The 25,521-nt window shown below is 42.5% G+C and overlaps 1 protein-coding gene across 4 annotated transcripts in view; it reads left to right on the top strand.

The window, feature by feature from the left end:
• Positions 1-25,521, top strand: part of LOC149451932 (cathepsin F-like) — a 492,728-nt gene that overhangs the window by 185,700 nt on the left and 281,507 nt on the right. For 3 of the 4 annotated variants that reach the window (XM_089689960.1, XM_089689959.1, XM_089689958.1), the window contains exon 9: positions 15,025-15,105. The exons of the other annotated variant lie outside the window; for it this stretch is intronic. In XM_089689960.1, the coding sequence (XP_089546086.1) occupies positions 15,025-15,105 (81 nt within the window). The remainder of the gene's footprint in view (positions 1-15,024; positions 15,106-25,521) is intronic. 4 annotated transcript variants of the gene reach the window in all.

Below are 25,521 nucleotides of genomic sequence, written 5' to 3' on the forward strand. Positions count from 1 at the left end.
GCCAATATTCCCTCCGAGTCGAAGTCTTGGAGAGCAGCTCTCAGCCTTGGAAAATTAGCTCTCTCAAAATTGAGCGTTTTTATTTTTTCCGTATGTGCTTGCTGTTTACAGATAACAAATAATTAAATCATGTTATGGTCACTGCTACCCAGATGTTCTTTTATTTAGACGTTTGTAATAAGCTCTGCGTGGTTTGAGATTACCAGGTCCAGCAGAGCATCATTCCTAGTAGGGGCCTCTATGAACTGTACCATAAAATTGTCCTGTTGTAGGTTTAAAAATTTTTGCCCTTTAACTGTTCCTGCAGTACCGTTACTCCAGTCAATTTCCAGGTAGTTAAAGTCCCCAATTATTATCAATGTCCCAGCCCTTGCAGCCCTTTCAATCTGTGCAAAGAGCTGAGTTTCCACCTCCTCATTAACACTGGGAGGCCTATAATAAACTCCACTGATTATCTTTGTAGTACTCACCCCCATGTGCATTTCCACCCATAATGCTTCAGCCTCATCACACTCTCCATCAACTAGGTCCCCTTTCACACTTGCTCTGAGATCACTTCTCACATAGAAACAGACACCACCAGTTTTCCTATTTACCCTGTCTCTCCAAAAGAGAACATAGCCAGGAATATTAATGGACAAGTCATGCGAAGAATGAAGCCAAGATTCAGCAATACCAATTAAATCATAGTTCTGTTCATGCACCAAAGCTTCAAACTCACCTATTTTGCTTGGCAGACTTCTGGCATTGGTGAACAAACACTTTAATTGATTGACACCTTGTTCACACTTATTTTGCATATTTTTTATTTTCATACAAATGGTACCAATTCCACTGGTTGTTTGTAACATGGAAACCTTCTTATCTGACATCCCATCTTTCCCCATTCCACCCACCAATAAGTACTGACCCCTGTCTGATCTGTCTACCCTATTATAATCTAATTCTCCCTCCCCCCTCGATCCTAGTTTAAATACTCCGCCAGCCTTTCCTTAAACCTCTCCCCCAGCACAGCAGACCCCCTTCCATTTAGGTGCAGACCACCTCTAGCATATACTGTAGGTTGCACCCCAATGAAAAGTCAGCCCAGTGCTCTAGAAACCCAAATCCTTCCCTCAAACCGGTATTCTCGTTTTTTCTAGATAGGTCCCTTTCCAGGGATCCATTAATTGTAAGGTGCTTTTTTTTTTTTTTTTTTTAAGGCTCTGTCCAGATCACGGCCAGTCCCTTTTTAAGGTGTTTTCTTAAATGGGATTTGGCAGTGGTTCTACAGGGTCTGACTAAAAGACCATTTGAACCATTGGAGGATACTTCACTCAAGGATTGGACTTTTAAAACAGTTTTGCTAATAGCAGCGACTTCAGCTTGCAGAGTTGGAGAGCTCCAGGCTTTTTCAATTGTTGAACCTTTTTTGATGATTTTTCAGGCTTGTACCATTTTGAGAACGGATCCAGGGTTTTTACCTAAAGTTTAAAGCAGTATTAAACCCAAAACGCAAAATATGTATATTGAAGCTTACCAATCATTAGGTATGGTGGCTGCATTCGTTTTTTTTTTTTAGTTTTTTTTTAAGGCCCCTTTTACATGTGGCAGATTTTGCTCTGATCAGTAGGAAATCTGTGATCCTCTGCTGATTGCAGTGTTGCTTTAAAGTGTTACTAAACCCACAACAGTAAAATCAGTCTGTATATGCAGTAAAGTATGCTTGTTATACTCACTGTGCAACCTAAGGGGTTAATCCTCTGCATTGTGTAAAAAGGATGTTTGATCCTGACTTCTCTGCCCCTCCTTCTTCTGCACATGCTTAGTTCAGTGTGTATTGCTAGAGAAGTCTCAACTGCCGATGAGAAAAGGTATCTAACAGTTTATATATACTAAAATAATTGCATTTCCATGTTGTGTGTACTGTGGGAGACCAGATATAGTGAATGCAGTGTCTTGGGTCTAGTAGAACTTTAAGTTTACCTGACCCTTTGCAGCAAACAAGGAGGGTAGAAAATGGTTGCATTGTTAAAGTGGAATTCCAGCTCACTCCTAATTAGATTTAAGTGTCCACTTTTCCTAATGTGATCCGTCTCCTCTGTGTCAACCAGCTCATCTTCAAGGAAGAGGTGGGAACATTGACAATGGGTGGGCCATTGAAGCAGATAATGTCACCTCTTCAGACTTTACTAATCATTGTTGGAGCACTATCTATCTCCCCTGCAGCTGCTGCTCACTGACACTTCAGATCACATGACCAGACCGGAGCGACCTTACAATAGGTAAGTATATACATCTTTTTTACTCAGGTTAGTTAGCATAGATGTTAGAGGAGAGGAAGGGAGAGCTTTAAGGCTAGTTAGATGTAAGAAGGCATTCCACTTTAATGTTTTTTTTCCTATTTTTATTTGCTTTTTCTTTCTTTTCTTTTTTTTATATCCAATATAATTGCAGCTGAATACTGCCACCTTAAGGCTGCAGTGCCATCGGTTTAGGGCCCATTCACGCCAGGTGCAGTTGGATGCATTTAGGACTGCATTCCCACTGCATAGACAGTCCAAATGTATAGCAAGCTGCGTTTTTCTGCACCACAAATGCACAAAAATACGTGCAGACACACTGCAACACATTGCAGTACACATAAATACCCAAAGAAAGAAGGAAGTGACCTCAAAGCGCAAACACTTTAGGGAAAAACACATTGCAAACATGCATGAAAACATGCATCAAACTCATGCCAACACGCATTCAAAAATGCACAGTAAACACTCAGTTTCTGGTGTGAACGGGCCCTTAAACCTGTAATTGGCAGATTACATCATTACAATAAAATAAGAATTCATTGAAGCATACATTTTTTTTTTTACATTTTTATGTATTTCTAAGTCGATAATAAACACGTGGTTTTTAAATAAACATTGTACCAAATAAAATCCCTAAATTATAAAAATGGTAATATGCAGTTACCTCCAGGTGTCTGGACATAAAAGAGAGAATCGCAGGGACATTCGTCTAGCCTCAGTTTTTTGATAGTGTCCTTAAATGATGGATCTCTTCTCTCTACTAAGAAAAGCTTACTTTGTTCTTTTGGAGGCTTTTTTCTAGGGTGATACTCCTACCAAAATTGCTGGCTGCACCATAGCCAACACGGATCGGTTGACTCCACAGGTGAGCCTTTAACCACTTCCTGCCCAGCCTATGGCCAAATGGCGGCTGGCAAAAACCCTCACCTTTCTGGGTGGACGCCATATGGCGTCCTTTCGGGCATGCGCAGTTTGCGCGCCTGCAGAGCCGCGCAGCTGCGCGATCTGTCACCGGCTGTGTACCTCGGACACGGCCGATGACAGATCTGAGTACCGGCCCCGTTGCCGGTACCATGTGACCTGCTGTGACTAATCACAGCAGGTCACATGACAGTTGTATACAATGGATGGCTTCATTCATGCCATCCATTGTATACTAGTGTGTCTATCTGTGAATGGTCACAGCGATCACATGCACAAGCTGGGCCAATCACAGCGCAGCTGTGTCATGTGATTAGCCGTGGCCAAATCGCAGCTAAGCACAAAAAAAAAAAAAACCCTGAATGAATCGATGTAAAAAAAAACAAAATACTGATCACTTCCCCAAAGTAGTACAATCTTACTCTGGTAACATTGTACTACTTTGGTCATATTGAAATATGAAAAAAAATCTTAAAAAAAAGAAAAAAAATGTAATGAAAAATTAAAAATAATAAAAAATTATATATATTTTCTTTTCATACTGTCACCAGTCAGTGTCCCTGATCACCGCCATGCCAGTTATATGATGACGCTGTACTGCACTGGTGACAATATGTAAAAAAAAAATAGTGAAAATAATTTTTTACATTTTTTCATTTTACAAAAAATTATGACAAAAAAATACAGCTTCAAAAAACTCACCATGCCTCTGATGAAGTATGTCAGACTGTCTACTTTGCAAAAAGGGGTCATTTGGAGTATATCTGTACTGTTCCGACGTTCTTGGACCTCAAGAAATTAGATTGGCTGTCAGTACTTCAGGATTGATCATTATTCAGATATATCCCATAGTTTGTGAACTCTATAACTTTCCTACAAACTAAACAATACATCCTAATTTAGGTTATTTTTACCAAAGACGTAGCCGAATACATCATGGCCTAAATTTATGAAGAACAATTATTTATTTGCAAACTTTTATAACAGAAACAAAGAAAAAAAATTTTTTTTTCAATATTTTTGGTCTTTTTTTGTTAATTTAGCAAAAAATAAAAACCCCAGTGGTGATTAAATACCACCAAAAGAAAGCTCTAGTTGTGTGAAGAAAATTATAAACTTTTAGTTTGGGTACAATGTTGTATGACCATGCAATTGTCATTCAAAGCGTGAGAGCGCTGAAACCTGAAAAATGGCCTGGGCAGGAAGGGGGTAAAACTGCCCTGTATTAAAGTGGTGAAGGACCATACTTGGATCCCACTTGAATGAAGATGCGATGCCAGCCTGTAATGCTCCTTGAGGTACTTGATCCTGTGTGGGCGCTTACCTTGGCACCTGCCTGTGGGTAGATAAGTTGAGAGGAAAAAGTTGAGAGGACCTTCTCCCTTATGTAACACATTTCCAAGATGGATTTTCATTCCGGACACACAGTTCACAAACCTTGTTACCAGCTAGGATACTAAATTTGTCAAACTCTCAATTGTTCCATGGAAATGGCCTGGTTGGTGATTGCTTCCTTTCTTTCAAACAATTTCCTGGCTTCAGTATACATCCAGGAGACCTACTTGCACATTCCCATCTTTACTCCTCATGAACACAATCTTTTGGCCAATCTGCAGCCTCCAAACTTTTCACCAAGTTTTAGCTATGCTATGGAGCACAGCTAAAACTTGGGTATCTCAAGGGATAAGTGTAGTAGGCTACCTGGACAATCTCCAGCTAAAGGAACTCTCCTCTCTATTTATGTCAGCTGATGTCCAATAGACAGTGCAGACTCTGCAGAGCTTCAGTTGGATCTTCAACCTGTGGAAATTATTGCTGGGAACCAAATCGCCATTTAGCGTACCTGATGATAATATTGGATACAACCCTTACCAGGATTTTTTCTGCTCAGGAACAAACTTCTGTTCCTCTACTCTTTTGCATGGGCCTGTGAGTCCCTAGGGCAAACCATTGTTTGTTCCTGCATAAGGGTCTTAGATCTGATGGTAGCCCTTCTAGAGGAAGTGCCTTACGTTGTTTTTAATTCCACTCCAATGCAAATCAACTTTCAAGTAGCATGGGGCAAAAAAAAAAGACATGACATGCAAGTCCAGTCTATCTGGTGAATTTCCACCTGGTAATGAAGTCAGAGAAACCCTTTTCACCCAAAGATGTGGAAAATCAGCTTTTCTATGTGGGGGATTGGGTTTTTCATCTGGAGGTGTTTCAAGCCCTTTGCCATAGGTTTGGGATGCCATAAGTGGATCTTCTGGCATTCAGAATAAACAGTTACACCTTCACAGGATTGAGATGGAGGACATCCCAGTCCCATCACACCAAACTAGCCAAAGAGAAAGTGGTATTCGAACATATTCAGACATTTGACAGACTTTCTGTGGGCCTTTTCAAAATTGTCTGGACCTTCTGTCCCAAGGTCTGGTCCACCGCCTTGCATCTCAGTCACGAGCGTTAATGGCTTGACTGTTGAAGTTCCAGTCATGGGGGGCAGGAGCTTATTTGATTCAATTACCCATATCCTCTTGAAGGCCAGGAAGCTTATGAGATATTTCTAACACACAGCATGTATATACCAAGAATTACACCCCAAAATACATTCTGCTACTCCTTTTGAGTTTGATGATACCACATGTGTGAGACTTTTACACAGCCTGGCCACATTCAGAGGCCCAACATCCAAGTAGCACCATCAGGCGTTCTAGGGGCATAAATTACACATCTAATTTCCTGACTACCTATCACATTTGTGAAGGCCCTGGAGAACCAGGACAATGGCATTACCCACAAAATGACCCCATTTTGGAAAGCAAACACCCCAACGTATATTCTATGAGGTATAATGAGTATTTTGAACGTGTGACTTCTTTTTCCACAAGTTTTTGAAAAATATGGAAAGCGCGATATTGCGCTTTCAATTGGTCGGCCTGTGTGCTTCTCTGACGCTGATTGGCTGCAGAAGGGCAGGGTTCTGGCAGGGCTCCTTAGTTTTGTGAGTTTGGCTCCAAGTTGCGAGGATCTCTGGAAACCAAGAGGAGTGGACACTAGAGCTAAAACATCCACAGAACCCATTTGCGGAGGATGGCTACGGTACTACATGTGATCCAGAGGAGGGAGATTCCTGTCCAGGCTGTTTTCATCCTTAAAGGGGGACCTCCGGCTGACCTATACTATATACATATACATGCATATTGTAAATGCACATTTGGTGAGTTTGTAATTTTACTATATCCCTGGCACATCACCAGATGATTTTATCTGGCATGAGGAATAACACTTAAGATCACCCATAAAAGGACTCTCACTTATTGCCACTATTTTATGTACATTATATGTCACTTGATTATATGAGGATTGAAGTATTATTTTCTTATTTATCAGCACCTTATTATTGCACATTTCATGTTGATTGACATTATGAGTTTTATATGAGCTTTTTAAACGTACATCTAATAGCACTTTATTCATTTTTGCACCATATTATTGCACTTTCATCTTGATTGCTATAATGAGTTTTATATGAGCTTTTAAACGTGCATTTTACCAATAGGATATTTTAGCGCTACACCTATTATCATTATAAATCTGAGAAACAGATGCTTAAAGGTTGTCACCTGGTATTCTGGAGACATGTTTGTTACGTTCTACCGGGTAGTTCAGACCTCTTCTTTTGCCAGTTTCAAGCATAAGGTGCTACAAGCTACTTTGTGAAATTAAGTTTTTTTTGCTGTGTTGCCAAATTCTTTGCTTTTGAAAGTTCCATGGTTTAAGACTAAAGATCTATGCCCTGTACTGTACAACTAAGAAAATAGGATTTTTAACTTGCCAGTGAAATACATATCTTGGAGTACAGAACAGTACACGACACAGGTCCCTCCCTTCTTATGATTTTTTTGATTGCTAGCTAGCTGGGTGTGAAAGGGATCATAAAGGGTAGGGGTGCTCAACCTCTTGAAGAGCAAAAGCCACTTAAGTGATTTAGTAACTGGTTTCGAGCCACAATGAAATGAAATGGATCGCAATTTAAATTTTTTTTATTTTGAATAGCATAAAGAACATTTTCCTCTTGCAGATGCTGAATGCTGGTGGGAGGGAGAGGAGGAGAAGCCGGTTGTTAAGTGGTTGCAGGAGAAAAATGAAGGGGATTTTTTAAAAAAGTGTCCTGTTATGCACTCTGATGGCAGGTCAGCAAGCTGCGATCTGGGCGTGGCAATCTGCCATCCCAGAGCATGAGGTTGTGGGCCACATCATCAGGTTCTGCTGTTCATAAAATGAGCACCACTGATGATAAAACTTTTGCCCTGTCCCTGACCCAGCCTGTCAGGGATCCAGTTGCCGTGCGACGGATCCTTTTGGGCCACGGCAGTGCGCGTGCGCTGGAGCGTGCGGGTATGCATGCGCAGGAGCTTGCAAGTGCGCGCATGCGCAGGAGCGTGCAAGTGCACACATGCGCAGTATGGTACACGTCAATGCAAGGCGGGCTATTTAAACCTGCAATACAGTGTAATCAGTGCCTTCTGGACTATAACGTCCTACATTCCATAACTTGATTCTGTTGCCTGTTTCCTGATCTGACCTGACTAAGAAAGAACTCCGCCTGCACCGACCCCGGCTATCCCTGACTATCTGCTTGCCTGCTCCTTTGTACTTGATTTGCTCGCTTGATCCTGACCCGGCTTGTCTTAGTCTGCTGCACCTACTTACCTGTATCTGCACCTGGCTTGTATCCTGATTGCCGCCATACTTACCTGCTGCTGCACCCACGATCCTGCACCTGGCCTCCATCCTGGTCACCGCCATACATACCTGCTGCTGCACTCACGGTCCTGCACCTGGCCTGCATCCTGTTCACTGCCATACCTGCCTGCTACCGCATCCACGCTCCTGTGTCCAGTCCCAGTCTGCTTCCTGATTTTCCGCCATACCTGCCTGCTGCTGCACCTATGTTCCTGAATCCGCACCGGCCTGCATCTGGATCTCCTGGGTCTTCACCTACCTGCTGCCAGCTCCAAACCTACCCGGCACTCGTGCCACTCCTGGCTCTGCGCCCTCTGTTCCCATTATCAGGGGCTCCGAGCGGGAGTCGTAAGAGGACGCCTCCTCTCCATGTCAGGCTCCCCAACCAGGTACCTGATACAGCCCTTCCTTCAGCCATCTATTGCACAACGCGATGCTCTCCCCTTTCCAGTGGATACCCTGAGGGAGACCATAACTGTAATCCTGAAGGAGGTCAAGGATGGGACCTAATGTGCAAATTATTGCCCTATCTCAATGTAGAATTGAAGCTTTTCACAAAGATTCTGGCCAGTATGTTCCAGCCTTATATTCAGTGCCTGATCCACCCAGACAAGGAAGCGAAAGATAACACCACCAGAGCTTTAAATGTCATTCATTTGGCACACACCACTAACACCCCAATGCTTTTTTTTGTCTACAGATGCTGAAAAAGCATTTGACCGGGTGGACTGGTCTTTTTTTTTTTTTTTTTAAATAGTGTATCAATATCTGGGGTTTGGCATCCATATGTGCAGGTGGATAGACAAACTTTATTCCTATCCTTCTGCCAAGGTCAAGGGTGCCCTCTTTCCCCATTTATTTTTATTCTTACAGTGGAACCCTTCCTGTGCCATGTCAGGGCAAACCTGAATATATCAGGACTATTTACACCTAGAGGAGCTCATAACATCACAGGGTATTCAGATGACCTGCTGTTTTTCATCACCTGGCCTCTCATATCTCTTTCGAACTGCATTGAAGAATTCTGCCGATACAGCACACTATCTAACTTCAAGATACATTTTGGCAAGTCGGGAGCTTTAAATATTAATCAAACTCTAAACATGCAGCGCTTATTAAAGTCCATAAAATAATAACTGTATGATTTGATGTAGGAGGGAGAATAAAAAGAAAATCCCAACACCAACCAGTGCGTATAGCCTCTTCCACACGGTACCACAGTGGCAAAACCAAACTGCTTACCAGATATTAAGACCCTCAAATTATGGAGTGGTCTCCAACGCTTGATGAAATCCTGAATGTTCCAGTTGAGCAGCCCTTATTCACTCCCAATCATTCAAATGGATCTTCCCCATTGAACTCAATAAAGAATTTCCCAAGACTCAGAAGGAAGATATATGCCTCACATAAAAGGAAAAACTCACATAGTGAAGTATATTAAAACAGCCAAGCTTTTATTAGAAGTAATACACTCACATGAACTCCAGTAGTACAAGCGCTTGTAAACAATTATATCAAGATAGCCGCAGCATTCAACGTGCTGGTGTCATGTGTCACAAGTTCTGCCCAACGCATTTCATCACAAAATGACATCAGGGGCGTGGCAAACTGATGTCAACATATGCCAGGAAGACTGGAAATCAATCCGTGCTCCACCAAGAGGAAGTAAATGGAGACCAGCAAAACAAACTGCCTCAACTTGCGCTTCACACCTCCACTGGGGAACATAGACAGATATGTAATATGCATCTCAAAAAAAGGTGAAAGCAAGAGGTCAACCATACAATCTGTCCTTATTAAAAAACATTAAAAACAAACAATGATAAAAAATGCACTCACCGCAGAAATGTCCTACCATAAAAAATATATAAATAAATAAAGATAAAACGAATTACAAACTATAAATAATGACGCCACCTAGTGGGTAAACAAGTGGAGGTACCCCTCTATAAACACTTGTGGGGCCTCAGAATCAAGAGACCCAAGATTTTATTGTTCTTAAGAACTTTCCAGTGTCTCTGTATTTTTTTTTTTAACCTCATAATGTTAATGTGATTAAGTGGTTACAAACGCGCAATTAAAAGTGTTACTGGAACCTCTATTGTCTATTTTTTATATTTTTTGTCTTCCACCATCACATTCCTGTCTAATGTTGCTATATTAGTAGTGATTTTATCCAGCTCTTTTACAGCCTGATTAAAAAAATCATCAATTAAAGAACAATTACATCTGATGTGGAAAAATTTACTTTTGGGAACAGATTTCAACCAAGAGGGGTGATGACAGCTCCCCTGGCCAATACAACTGTTATAATCAGTGTCTTTAAAGTATGTAGTAGTCACGCTATTTCCTTCTTTAACCCCATATTAAGAACTAAAAAGTGAATATGGCTCTGACTAGCCTCTGACTGAAGGACAATACCTAGTGAGCTGCTATTGAGATGTTGTATATAATCATTGAGAGCGTTGATATCACCATACCAAATTTAAAAGAACATTGTCTATTTACCTTTTTCAGCTCTTCTATCCGTATATACAGTGTCCTCTTCCCATTTGGCCATAAAAAGGTTTGCCATACTGGGAGCAAATTTATCTCCCTTGGCCACACCCCTATTATGAAGAAAATGGGAACCAAAAATAATTATGCTTCATTGAAAACTGTAATAATTTCAGAACAAAAGTCCTCTTTACAGGTGTCAAACTAGCATCCCTTTTCAAAAACATATCTACAGTTGCAAACCCATCATGATGTGAAATAATAGTATAAAGAGAGTAGCTAGAATTAAACTATTTTTCCACTGAAAATCGTTCAATAGTCTAATGACTGGAGAAGAATCTTTTAAATAAGGTGTCTGCAGGACAAGTGGTTGAAGGAAACCATCAATATATATTTCCAGTTCTAGAGGTGACAGAATCCAGCCCACTAATAATAGGTCTATCAGGTGGATTAATAAGGTCCTTATGGGCTTTGGGCAAATAGTAAATGATAGGAACACGTGATAAGCTTTCTATTTTTTAGTCAAAATTTTAACATGATAACCTTGATTGATAATACTAGATAGTTCTTTTTTTTAACTTAATCGTAGGGTTCGATGGTAGGGGCACATATGTATTCACATCTAATAAAATTCTAGTCATCTCACTCACATAAGCAGATTTATCAAGAACGACTATTCCTCCGCCCTTATCGGCTGGGCGTACAACATTATCAAATCTTTCTTTCAGAGATTTAAGACCATTATTAAACCTTTCATTACCCTTGGGCTTTTTTAGTCTACAAAGAGTCTATATTTTTAAGCACCATTATACCCCATTGTGGGATAACCAATTCACAAATGACTTCTGTCAGTATAACAAATGCCTTGACCCTTGCCTCCCACACACAGGAGTCTTGTTTCAAATTCTAGTACCGGGTCCCAATTATGCTATCTCATATTCTTGTATGTCTTTAACCATCCTTGATACCTGCAAGAGAGGCTATGCCCAGTGTAGCACATTCCTCCACATATGGTGGGAATGCCTTTTTGGGACTCTGTACGTCAACTTATGGGTCATATACCATGTGACCACCTATCCTATGACCCTAACCCCCAGCTATTCTTTCATCCCTTGCCCTTCTCTATTAAACAATACAAGCATAGAGCAGTGGGATTCATTCCCCTCCACTGGAGACCGGATCTTCCGCCATCAATCCCAGGTTGACTTACTAAAATAAATAACTTTATGGAAGCAGAATAATGGGTCCATCTTTGTAAAGACCAATATAATTAATTTTATAACCTTTGTACCAGATGGCTGCACTTTACTTTCTGATGCCTTGGCGCCCTTACAAGATACGCTGGTTACTGTTGATATAATGTCCCAACTGTTGGACAATGAGGTTCTTGTGTTTTGCTTGCAGATTGCTTACTGTTTGATCTATGTGTTTCCTTTTCTACCTTCTTCTACATTTCCCTCCCACATCAGACATTGACCTTAAGCCTGGTACACACCATGGGAATATTGGACGAATTTTCGTCTGTTTTTCATTTTGCATTCTAGTGACATCTTGAAAACAAATAGGTTGCTAGAGTTACCAAAATTTTCAGTAGACAGAATACAGCTTCCCACGATGATGTATTGTAATGTATTTTTTTGTTACCAAGCATGCGTAGTCTTGGTCACTCGATTTTTTTTGATAGACAAATACTGTACCGATTAAACAAAAATGTTCGTTTTGTTATCTTACAAGTAATTTTCTTGCTTGTCTCTTCAGATAAGTTTGCATGAACTGTCTTGATCAGTTCTCGAAAGCTGTGTGCTAACTGTCAGGAATGGACTGGCCAGCAATAGTGGGACTCACCTGCCTTTTGAGCTGCAGTACCAGGGCTGGCCAGCGGGTGCTCCCAGCAATCAGAGACTCAACCTTGCAGCCAGTCAAACACCTGGAACTAATTATACTGGTGTATTTAAGGGATATTCAGACCTGCAGACTCTGCCTTGGTGTTGTGTTTTTCCTGGGCCCTGTATCTTGTTCCTGCATCCTGCTCCTGCTCCTGTTCCTGTCTTGTTGCTGACCCGGCTTGATTCTGACCTCTGCTGACTTCTGCTGTTCTGATCCCTGGCTTGTGACCCCGACCATTCTCTGCCTGACCCCCTGTACCTACCTGCCTGTTAGTTGCTGTACCCTGCTCGTGACCTGACTATTCTCCGCTTGCTCCCCCTGTACCTACCTGCCCGATTGATATTGACCCGGCCTGCCTGACGACGCTTGCACTGTATGTACTGTTATCTGTGGGTGGTTTGGTTTGGTTCGTTTGCACTGTGTTATGTTTTAGTATTGCACTGCGTTTATGTTTGTATTGTTAGTGTTAATAAATTGTTTATAACTTATCTGAAGTCTGCGTTTCCCTGCGTCAGTCACACACCTCTGGTCATACCCGGGAGCCCTGACACTAACAATCAGATTGTTGTATGAATTTTTTTTTTTTCATCTGATATTCTCATTTTGTGGACTAGGCATGAGGCCCAACGTCTTCTAATTCTCTTTTTTTCCTTTTCACCCCATCTCAAAGTTTGTCTTGCTGGCACTGTTTTATTATCAATAACCAAGACAGGAAAAATTACACATGCGTTTGCAGTATGAACATGCTTTTTTATCAGATGGAAATTGTATCAGGTTGCTCAAATGCTGTATTGCAGTTTTTGGTTTACCCATCATTTTTCCTAAATAGAAATTATATGAAAAATAATCCTTTGAGATGCTAAAAATAGATTTTTAGAGATCTGACAGTTGGTTTGCCATCACCTACAGTTTAGACACACACATATCTACGTACTCCCGTACTAGAGCATATCAATAAATACTGGACCAAAGATATGTGAAATCTCACTAAACAAAGCTGGAATCAGTTTGTCAACTTAATACTGTGGTATAATGATATGAGCCAAGGACAAACTCATTGAACCTAAGTATTTCCATAAAACCTTTTTCACCTTAGGTTATTTAATATAGGTAGGAGTGACAATGTGCCTTATTGTCAAGGTCCTACCTTTTTACCAGAGGTTATGTTACTCCATGTGCTGGCATCCATCTTGGATTTCTGCAGAGCATGGTGGGAATCTTTTATGCCTTCAGGTCTCTGAAGTCCATCCCCCAGAGGGGTGTGGCTGATGACATATAAGCCTGTGTTCCGCACATGCTCTTTGCACTTGTGTCTTGTGTCTTTGTGTTGCTGTTACTCTGTTCTAACTCTCGTGACTCTCCTGTAATCTGACTCGGCTTGTGACCTGACCATTCTTTGTGTTCTCCTTTGATCTGACCCTCCGTTGCTGAACCCGGCTTGTGACCTGTGATTCTCGTCTGCTGTCTTGTACCGTTTTTGTCTCGTTGTTGTTGACCCGGCCTGTCTGACTACTCTATTGTCTTTACCACTAGCTACACGCCATTGGCGGCGGCCATTACCGCAGCTGGGGTACCTTGGGGGCCGCGACCTGGTTCCTGGCTGCGTCAAGTCCATCCCCACCATCAGGGGCCCTGGTGAAGGGCAGCCTGGGACTTAGACTCCGCGCCCTATGGGACTTCGGTCTGTGGGTGGTGGTTGTCGTCAGCCTGTGCGTTACATTGATATTAGGCCTGCCGGTCCGTTTCCCAGCTCCTGCCCTAACACTTATAAATCAAGCAGTGGAAGCTGATTTGAGTCTCATGATTTGGAGTTCTGGCAAAATTAGACCTTTTTGGTCACAGAATAAGCAATTTATCACTGATAACTTTGCCAAATGTGTGCAACCATGAAAGATGCATCCTTGGGAAAACTGAACAGAGCAATACCAAAAAGACCTTTGAGAATACGAATACCTTTATGGTCGACTGTAGTACTAAATTTGATAACCACAGACTCATTGCTCTTTGACAAAATTTGATTAATCAAATGCTGTCTCTATGTAAGCTGACATTTGAGGTTAGCTGGTACCAGAGCAAATCTGATAAAATGTGGTCAGAGTGGGTGAGTTTGTCTAATACAGGTTACCAACTCTCTGGTCACTGCACAATAGAAAGTATAACCTTTCTAAATGTTTTATTGAATTAATTATACAGTAACTGACAACAGATATCAGTTGTATTTCATGTACAAAAGTTCTTTGTCAGAATTACAGGCATAAATTCTTCTGTAACAGTACAGAGTAATCGTCCACAGTTACTTGTTACTTTGTTTAATGTTTCTTTTATACCCTTTTGATCTTCAATATCTGTCAGTATATTCAACAATTTGTATACGATCATTGATATCTGTATTTTCCATGCTATCAATCGACTTAAGTGCAACCAGGCAGTCTTTTTTTTTTTTTCTGTGCTATCACTGCTAGGCGGCTATAGCCGGCAGCAGTGATCGGGGGGATTCACCAATTAATGCAGTCCATGTTGATGGGGGGAATCGAGCAATTATCTTTCCGTCAACCCGTGGTTGAAGGAAAGAAAATTGCATAATGTATAGCCTGCCTAATGTGACCAGGTGGATTTTTGAATATACATTGACAGTCTTTATATATTGATATTATATATGAAAGGAGTCTTTTCAGTAACGTTCAGATACTTTGAATTCATTTAGAGCTGGTGGATTGTGATGGCGTGGATCATGCATGTGGAGGAGGTCTTCCATCAAGTGCATATGAAGCTGTGGAGAAGCTAGGTAGGTGTCAAGCTACACAATTTCTTTAGATTTAATTTATCTGAGTTATATTGATTTCCACTTAATACCTTTTGTCTGTTGATTAATTTTGGTCTAACACTATAATTATTCTGACACTCCTGCATTTAGGACAAAACAAATTAAGGATATCTGTTCACAGCTTTTTTATCAGACAAACTGTTGCAGGTGACTGTCATTTCTTACTAGAACCAGCAATAATTAGTACACCGCACAGCCTATAATGCCTCTTCAGAGTGCTTCACATGAGGAGAATTTATAACCAGATAATTTTTCATCAGTGTCAGATTGGCATTATCTCTCCTGTGGTGGGTGAGAGCATATTCCCTTTCACCTACACAAATGAGAGTGTTACAGTGGTCCATCTTGGTGAGTGGAAAACCTGAGTTAAAGTAATTGTAAATGCTCAATTTGTTTCTCTTAAACTGAAAACAGGTTGTATTTAACTGCTCTGTGCAATGGTTTTGCGCAGACCAGCCCCGATCCTCTTCTTCAAGTGTCCTCTGCTGGTGCTCTGGGCTCCTCCGCTTCTTTCTGTGCCTTCCATAGCAAGCCATTTACTAAATTAACATATTTGTGAGTTCTCTCCATGACACTCAGAGCTGCTCGGCCTCACCCTCCCCTCCCTCACAAGATTTGGCTGACTACAGAAAGTGCCAATGGCTCCTGCTGCTGCCCGTGTCCCCGTGAGGAGAGGAAGAGAGGGAAGATAGAAGACTACAGCCAGGCAAAACGCTAGATCGCTTACATGTTTGGTTAAGTGTTTAGAGGAGGAGAAGAGGGGGCAGGGAATAGTGGTGTGTTTTTGACCTTAATACAGGGAATGCATTAAGGTAAAAAAACACCAAGGCTTTAGAGGGATGTAATTTTCTTCAGACTTTTAAGGCCAGCTATAATTATAAGTCTCATGTAACATGTTTAACTATGGAAAACAATAATTTAGTAATGGTCTTTTATACGACGTCTTAGTTCCTGTCAGAACACTGATGGCAAGGAGTCTTATGCAAATCTGTAATGAGGTTGGGAATATTCTATGCTCATGGGTGCTTCCACGTTTACCAGAGTATGTAGGCATCTCCTAAATGTGCTATATGATTTTGTAACAACATTCTTCATAAACCACTCTGAAATAATGTGCGATATCTGTTTTTTTTTTTTTTTTCTTACTCTGCATGGGATGGTTATTGAACTGTTGATTTTCATGAAAGTTTGTCCTCTCTGCCTCTAAAGATGCTTTTTTCTTTTTCTGTAAAACTTTCTAATGGAGATGCCAGCGGTGGTAATAGTAGATGCACATTTATGGTCAGGACAGTATTGTAGCAGTTGTACATTTGCAAATAGGCAAGAAATGGCATATATGGGTCACCAGCCCAGAACAGTATTATGCCAGCTGTAAAAGTGCCTACAGACATTAAATCTAATCTAATGTGTTTGGGTCGCTAAAAAAGTCAATATAGACCTGAATTATTATTATACAGGACTTATATAGCGCCGACAGTTTGCTCAGCGCTTTACATTATGCAGGGAGACAGTACAGTAACAATACAGTTCAATACAAGAGGGATTAGAGGGCCCTGCTCCTTGGAGCTTACAATCTAGAAGGGAGGAGATAGTGGTACAAGAGGTAATTAGCTGTGGGGGAGTAGGGGATTCCAGTAGTTAGTCTGGGTAGGCTTCCCTGAAGAGATGAGTTTTCAGAGTGCGCCTAAAAGTGAGCAGAGTAGGCGATAGCCTGATAGCTTGGGGTAGGGAGTTCCAGAGGATGGGTGAAGCCTGTGAGAAATCCTGGAGACGAGCATGGGAGGAGGAGACAAGAGAGCTAGAGAGTAGGAGGTCTTGCGAGGAGCGGAGAGTACGGTTTGGGTGGTATTTAGAGACAAGGTCGGTGATGTAGTTAGGGGCAGTGTTATGAACGGCTTTATATGTCAGTGTTAGTGTTTTGAATTTTATCCGCTGGGCAATTGGAAGCCAGTGGAGGGATTGGCATAGAGGGGTGGCAGATACAGAGCTGTTAGTAAGGTGAATGAGTCTGGCAGCAGCATTCATGATGGACTGGAGTGGGGATAGCTTGCGATGAGGTAGGCCAGTGAGGAGGGAGTTACAATACTATTGGGAGTGAATGAGTTGCTTAGTGGTTTCTGAGGTTAGGAACGGTTGTATCTTGGAGATGTTGCGGAGGTGAAGTCTACATGAGTTTGTCAGTGATTGGACCTGGGGCTGAAAGGACAGATTGTAGTCTAGGATTACACCTAGTACCCTGGCGTGAGGGGTGGGACTGATGGTAGTGTTGTTGATCTTGATGGAGAAGTCGGGGGGGGCACAGGCTGGGGGGAATACTAGAAGCTCATTTTTGGAAAGGTTGAGTTTGAGGAAGTGGAGTGACATCCAGTCCGATATGTCACTTAGTAGGCTGGTGATGCGATTGGAGACTGAGGGGGTGGGGTGAGGGGTAGAGAGATAGATTTGTGTGTCGTCGGCATAGAGATGGTAGTTGAAGCCGTGGGAGTTTATCAATTGGCCAAGGGAGGAGGTGTAGATAGAGAAGAGGAGGGGTCCGAGGACAGAGCCTTGGGGGACCCTGACCGAGAGAGGGAGTGAAGGGGAGGTGGCAGCGTTATAGGTAACACTGAAGAAGCGCTGCAATAGATAGGAGGAGAACCAGGAGAGAGCGGAGTCTCTGAGGCCAAGAGAGTGCAGTTTTTTGAGGAGGAGGGGGTGGTCAACCGTGTCAAAAGCCGCAGAGAGGTCAAGTAGTAGGAGTATAGTGTAGTGGCCGTTGGTTTTGGCGGTTAGTAGGTCATTGGTGAGTTTGAGTAGGGCAGTTTCGGTGGAGTGTAGGGGGCGGAAGCCAGACTGTAAATGGTCGAGAAGGTTGTTGTCAGTGAGATGGGAGCTCAGGCGATTGTAGACTAAGCGTTCTAGGAGTTTAGAGGTAAATGGCAGGCAGATGGGTCTTAGGTTGTTCAGGTCGGAGGGGTCCAGGGAGGGTTTCTTAAGTATGGGAGTGATGTGCGCGTGCTTTAGAGGGGAGGGGAAGGTACCGGTGGACAGGGAAAGATTGAAGATGTGAGTGAGGGAGCATAGGATGGAAGAGGAGGGGGACCGCAGGAGTTGAGGGGACAGGGTCCAGGGGGCAGGTGGTGAGGCGGGCTTCGGAGAAAATCTTAGTGACATCTTCGGTGGTAGTGAGGTCAAGGGAACAATGTGTTGAGGTGGTTATTGTGTGAGTAGTGCTAAGTGGGATGGGTGTCTGAGCAGTGGCGAAGTCCCTACGAATTGTGTCAGTCTTGTTTTTGAAGTGGTTGGCAATCTCGTAGGCGGTAAGTGAGGTGCTGGGCGGAAGTGGAGGCGGAGAAAGTAGAGTTAAAAGTGGAGAAGGGCCGGCGAGGACTGGAGGAGAAGCTATTGATGAGGGTAATAAAGTAGGCCTGTTTGGCAGCGTGAAGGGAGGAAGTGTACATTAAGAAGGCAGATTTGTAGAGGGTGAACGCTTGTTGGGATTTGGTTTTACGCCATAGTCGCTCCAGCGCACGACTATGTAGTTTGAGGTTTCTGGTGTGGTCGGTCTGCCAGGGTTGTAGAGGTCTGGGCCTAATGCTTCGTGTTGTTGGGGGTGCAAGCGAGTCTAGAGCGGCTGAAAGCAAGTTGTTGTGACAGTAGTGGCTAGGTCAGGGCAGGACAGGGGATGGATGCTGTCGTGGAGTTGGTCAATTGTTGAGCGGAAGGAAGCAGGGTTCCAGTTTCGGAGGTTTCTGTTGGTAATTGTTTGCCGTTTGGAGGGATAGGTGTTTGAGGTTGAGGCGACGGAGAAGGTGATGAGGTTGTGATCGGAGAGAGGAAAGGGGGTGTTTGTGAGGTTGCAGGGAGTGCAAAGGTGAGAGAAGACAAGGTCAAGAGTGTTCCCGTCAGAGTGAGTGGAAGACTGTATGCACTGAGCTAGTGCAAAAGAAGAGGTCATGTGGAAGAGTTGGGATGTAGCCGGGTTATTGATGTTGATAGGGATGTTGAAGTCTCCAAGAATGATAGTGGGTAGGAGAGAGTAGAGAAAGAAGGGTAGCCAGGCGGCGAAGTCATCAAGAAAGCGGGACACAGGTCCAGGAGGCCGGTAGATCACTGCAATCCTCAGAGAGATTGGAAAGAATAGCCGGATGCAGTGGGTCTCGAAGGAGGCGAAGGATAGAGAGGGAGGGTTAGGGAGGACTTGGAAGGTGCTCAGTGGTAACAGGAGCAAACCAACCCCCCCCACCTTTCCGATCACTGGGTCTGGGTGAGTGGGTCCAAATGAGACCTCCATAGGAGAGTGCTGCGGGGGAGGCAGAGTTTGTTGCTTGGACCCAGGATTCGGTGATCGCTAGGAGGTTAAGGGAGCGGGAGACAAAGAGGTCATGGAAGGAGGTGAGCTTGTTGCAGACCAAGTGGGCTATCCAGAGTGCGCATGAGAACGGGAGGGTGGTTTTGGGGAGCAGGGGGACAGATATAAATTGAGGGGCTTGCGTCAGTTTATGGAAGAGGGAGGATGTCTTGTGTGTGGGCGAGGTAGTGGAGGACCAGGTTTCGGTGAGATATCCCCAGAGATTAGGAGAAGAAGAAGGGTGAGAAAGGTGGCATGGGAGCAGGATGTATATGAGCTTGTATGTCTTCCAGTTCTGGTGTTCGGGTCAGCAGGGGAGTGGAGTATCAGGAGGAGGTGATGAGCGCAGTAGTAGGGAGGTGGAAGCAGTGAAGGTGAGATGTACAGTTGTTTGGGTGGAGCAGAGGGACAGAGAAAAGAGATTTTGGGGACGCAGGAGAGGAATATGTAAAGGAGGAGTAGAGGAGGCATTTCCAAAGGTAAGCAGAGTGGGAGTTGGGTGTGGAGAGGAGTTTCCCCGATTGCTTGATTGCAGATGGTCCAGTGTGCAGTGGAGTTTTTTGTAGTTGTGTTTTCCTGCAGCTAGAGTTCTCGTGCTTAAGTTCGGTAGAGTTCAGTAACGTGTCATGTGGCCAAGGGAGGTACTGGCCCCAGGGGATCTGTGGCACCTGGTGCTGGTGTAGAGGAGTAGTAGCATAGTTGGATCAAGCTACAAGTCCCAGTTTGTGTAGGTTCTAGATTGTAAGGTGGAAGTTGACTCGGGGCGGTGAGGGATGGATGTCAGCTGAATTGACATTAGTTCTATAACATAGTTGCACAGTTAGTCAGGATGAAAAAAAGACAAGTCCATGTAGTTCAACCAATAATACATATGAGTTACCAGCACAAAACAGTACCCAAAGTTCTATTGTGTGTGGGTCACTAGCAGAGAGCAGTACTGTAGGAGCTGTAAAGGCTCTCGTAGATACAGTATTACATGACTAGTTTCAGCAAGACAACTAGAAAAAGACACACAGGCACAGGATACTACATTTTCACTAGCAGTTAAAATGTCAGTAAAAGCTTTAAGGGGACTACTCACTTCTTCTCAGGTCCAAGCAATACTGATATGCAAAGCTTTAGCAAAATGTTAATGAGGAATTTGGAAGATAACTACACCTGGTCCTAAAACAATAGTGATTTACAAAACTGAGATTATCTCTTGTGTCAAATGGAGTTATCATTCTTCGTTCAAAGGTTTTCATTTCCTGAGCATTTTTAAAATTGCCCCTAATAAAAACATTCATGGTTTGGGTGAGAGAAATAATTTCCTTATTATCATCCTAAGATACTTGATTCTGATCGCAGGGACACAAACAAGGGAACACAACATTGCAATAACAAACACTGAAAACTGTGCAGCCACATTAATCCATTGACAACCTCAGTACCGCTGTAAGTAAACGGCCTGATATTGAGATGGTTATGCCAGGATCCCCAGGATCATGGCTGCAGCTACAATTATGATCCTGGTATGTTTTTTTTTTTTTTTTTGTAGATCTGGCAATTTCTCTGTTAAAGTAATAGTGATCTGAGCAGCTATACAGCTTCTCAATTACTTTTACAGGTGGCAGAAGGGGGTCCCCCCTTTTCTGCCTGCCACCTTTCCCGGGTTAATCTGTTTCACTCAGGAGTAGGTACCGACTCAAATGGTCACCTCAGATGCACTGTGAAGAGTGGAAGGAATAGAAGCCCCCCACCCACCCTCTTCTTTGATGTCAGAAACCAAAAGCGATGAGAATTTCTTCTTGTAAAGCAGCCAATCAAGCCATTCTTGGTTTGATCGGCTGCTTTGAAGGACAGAGGAGAGATCTGGGGTCTAATAGATTCCAGATTTCTCCAAAAAGAAGACCTGTCACAGCCCATGCTATCACAAGGGATGTTGTTCATCCCTTGTGATGCCAATAAAGTTGACAAAAAAGGTACAGTGTAAAAAAAAAGAAATAGTAAAGTAATAAAAAAAAAAAAATGTGAAGTGCCCATATGCCCCCTTGCAAATTTGAATCTGCACGTAGGTCCTGCACACATATGTAAACCGCAATCGCACCACACATGTGAGGTACCATCGGGAACGCCAGAGTGAGAGCAATAAAGTCAGCACCAGACCTCCTGTGTTACTCTAAACGTAACCTGCAAAGGCTTTTAAAGTGGATAATTTATTGTACTGTATTTTCGTGGCATGACATGTTTGGTATCTTTTATATGTTACCAAAGAATTAGGAATTCTATTGTTTGTGTTCACTAAAATTCATTAAACTGTATGAAAATTTGCATTTGAGAAACCACTGCGCAAATATTGTTTGAAAAAAAAAATTATAACACTACTATTTTATTCAGGACCTCTGCTTAAAAAAATATAACATTTTGGGGTGATTCTCCAAAAAAAACCCTGATTTTTACGTTTGAGAGAAATGTCAGAATTGGCACAGTTTTGAAGCTGTTAAAAAGTTTCACACATACAAACAGAATCTTCAGTATTGCAGGATCATACAGGTGCACCCCCAGTAATGTGGTGTAATGTTTTACAAAAAAGTGCAACCAGGGATGTTACATTGATGAAACAGTACAGGAATTACAGAAAGGAATAAATCTACAAAGACATACTATAAAAGGACACCTGAAACCGGATTGTTTGTATGGTCTTATTTTTGTTGTTGGATTGTAGTCCTTGCTGGATGCTAAATAATGTCAAATTGCAATAATGTATTTTTGAAAAATAAAAGAATGCATAAAAAGGAGGTGCAGTAGTTGTGATGGATGCAACTGTAGGTGATACTTACTATAAACAACTGGACTAAGACCAGACCCATGGTTTTACTCAAGAGCTAAAAGGTTTCATTAAAACGTTTGTTAACCCACCTACATTCCGAACTGAAAGTGTTACTAAACCCACAACAGTATAATCAATCTGTATATGCAGTAAAGCATGCTTGTTATAGTTGCCATGGAACCTGAGGGGTTAATCCTCCGTGTGTGTAAAAAGGATGTTTCAGCTTCACAATATACAGTAGTTACCAACAAATACAGTTCTAGCGAATATATATACAGTGGGGATCGAAAGTTTGGGCACCCCAGCTAAAAATTTGTATTAATGTGCATAAAGAAGCCAAGGAAAGATGGAAAAATCTCCAAAAGGTATCAAATTACAGATTAGACATTCTTATAATAAGTCAACAAAAGTTAGATTTTATTTCCATCATTTACACTTTCAAAATAACAGAAAACAAAAAAATGGCGTCTGCAAAAGTTTGGGCACCCTGCAGAGTTAATATCTTGTACTGCCCCCTTTGGCAAGTATCACAGCTTGTAAACGCTTTTTGTAGCCAGCCAAGAGTCTTTCTTTTACAAAGAGCTTTATTGAATAGTAAGCAAAAAATAATCAGACATTCGGAGCATAAATTCAAGGACCAACAATTAAGGATCGTATTAAATGACGAGGAACTTTTTCAAGGCATGCATCAATAAAGACATAAGCTGAAGAGTTAACATAGAAGCCTTGTAGGAATAGGTGAAGGAAGGGGTTATAAGGGAATGATTAACAAACCTTTGTGGGTCCATGATAATGTAAACTCCAGAGAGAGTTTTAGCTACATCAACATTATAGAAAACATGAGAGGCCCAAGAAGAGGCCTCTCCAAAAAATTATTCATGTTCATAACCTAGAGAAAGTATTGCGGATGTAGCGCAGAAAACAACAAGCACAATCTGTGAAATATATTTAAGGACAAATTGAACAGCAGGAAAGGAAAAGACATACAATAGAGAGACACGGACATCACAAACAACAACGACAACACAAAAAAAAAAAAAAAAAAAGGGAAAAGGGGGGGGGGGGGGGGGAAAGTTGGGGCTCCAAGGGGATCACGGCAAAATCCAACCTCATATCGACAGGAGAGATTGGTCGAATCTCGAGGGTTGAGCTACATCCAACCAGGGGCGCCATATCTGCAAAAATTTTGTATGGGTATCTAACAATATGGCTGTCAATTTTTCATTAACCATGATGAAATTCATCCGGTTTTTGACAGCCTCAAAACTAAGGACAGGAGTCTTCCAAGCCCTTGCAATTGTCAATTTAGTTGCCATAAATAAGTGTGATGCCAGCTGCCGTTCAGAACGGAGAAGACCCTCCAATGGTTTAAATAAAAGTGCTTCATACGGATTACGCTTGATGTCTGTGTGAAGGATAGTGCGGAGAAGGGCGTACACCCTAATCCATAATCTACTTACTTTAGGGCAAGTCCACCATATGTGGGCCATGGTGCCCAATTGTTGGCAACCCCGAAAACAGACTGGGGAATATGTAGGGATAAAACTAGCTAGGCGAGCAGGCGTATAATACCATCGGTATAGAATTTTGTAGGCATTCTCAAGGATAATGACATTCCTAGAACATTTAGAGATTGCTTGGGTCATGTTCTGCCAGTCCTGTTGATCCAGGGTCCCCCCTAATTCAGACTGCCAACGCTGATGGTAAGAACGAACCGGAGGGGTTCTATAAGATATAATGGAAGAATAAATCAAAGAGATCAAACCCGGGGCATGAGGTCTATGTCTGCACTGGCCTTCAAAGGGGGACAGACGATAAGGTCCCGAATGTGTACGTATCAGTGTTTTTAGGAAATGATGAAGTTGAAGGTAACCAAAATGTTCTCGAAGGGGGATATTATAGGGAGAGCGCAGAGCGTCAAAGGTAATTATTCTAGTGGGAGATAGAAGTGAGTGAACATCATAAAAACCATGCGCCTGCCACCATGCAAACTGTCTAGGATTGTCCCTACCCGGAGGGAATAATGGATTATGTAATAGACGTAACAGCGGCAGGTGAGGAGAGATAAGGCCAGCGGAGTATTTGATAGAATCCCAAAGACGTAGCGATAACGTCAGCGTTGGACTAAGGGTAGATGGACGTTGAGAAGGAGGAAGCCATGGCAAGGAGGAGAGCGGTATTGGATGAGAGTCCATCATATCTACAACAGCCCACAGAGGGAAGTGATGAGATGCATGAACATGAGCCAAGGGGGCAATATTAGCCGCCAAATAATAAGACTGGAGATTCGGAACCGATAACCCGCCCGCACTCCGTCGCGCGAATAAGATATATTTGCTAATTCTGGGTCGAGAGGAGCTCCAGATAAAGGACAAAAGTTTTCGCTGATGGATACGCAATATATGCGAAGGTACTGGAACTGGCAAGACACGAAATAGGTAAAGTAGTTTTGGGAGATAGGTCATACGGATTGCATTAATTCTGCCGAACCATGAAAGCAGGAAATGAGACCAAGAGGACAATAACTCAGTCAGCTCATGAAAAACAGTAGGAAAATTAGCCTGATACAGTCCATTATAGGTCGGGGTAAGCTTAATTCCCAAATACGGTAATGCCAAAAGCCATTGAAAGGGAAACGTTTGCTTCAGAGTAACCAAAAGTGATGGTGAGAGGGTAACTGACATAGCTCTTGATTTTGCTGGGTTGACATGTAAACCTGAAAGGGCTGCAAAGGAATCGAGGACTGCGAGCAAATTAGGCAGAGTAATCTCCGGGTTCGAGATTGACAATAATATGTTATCTGCAAACAAAGACAATTTATGTTGGGAGCCGGCCACATCAATCCCCTTAATATCAGGATGTAAACGGATGGCTTCGGCCAATGGTTCCAAGGCTAAGATAAAAAGTAAAGGGGAAAGCGGGCAGCCTTGTCTAGTGCCTCTGGAAACCGAGAACGTAGAAGACTCGAATCCGTAGTATCTAAGCTTCGCTTGAGGAGATGTGTATAGCGAAGAGATCCAGCGTAAAAAGGAAGGGCCAAAGCGATGAAGGACCGATAGAAGATACGGCCAGGATAAAGTGTCGAAGGCCTTATTGATGTCTAAAGATAAGAGCATCATATCAAGTTTACGAGTATGGGCCAAATGTTGCAATTGTAAAATACGTCTGATAGCATCTCCGGCCTGCCTGTGGGGAACAAATCCCACCTGGTCCTTTTTGATCAAACGAGAAAGAAAGG

Source organism: Staurois parvus, unplaced genomic scaffold (genome assembly GCF_062004578.1).
Source record: "Staurois parvus isolate SC_StPar_1 unplaced genomic scaffold, SC_StPar_1.0 ptg000505l, whole genome shotgun sequence".
In the NCBI taxonomy this organism is placed as follows: domain Eukaryota; kingdom Metazoa; phylum Chordata; class Amphibia; order Anura; family Ranidae; genus Staurois; species Staurois parvus.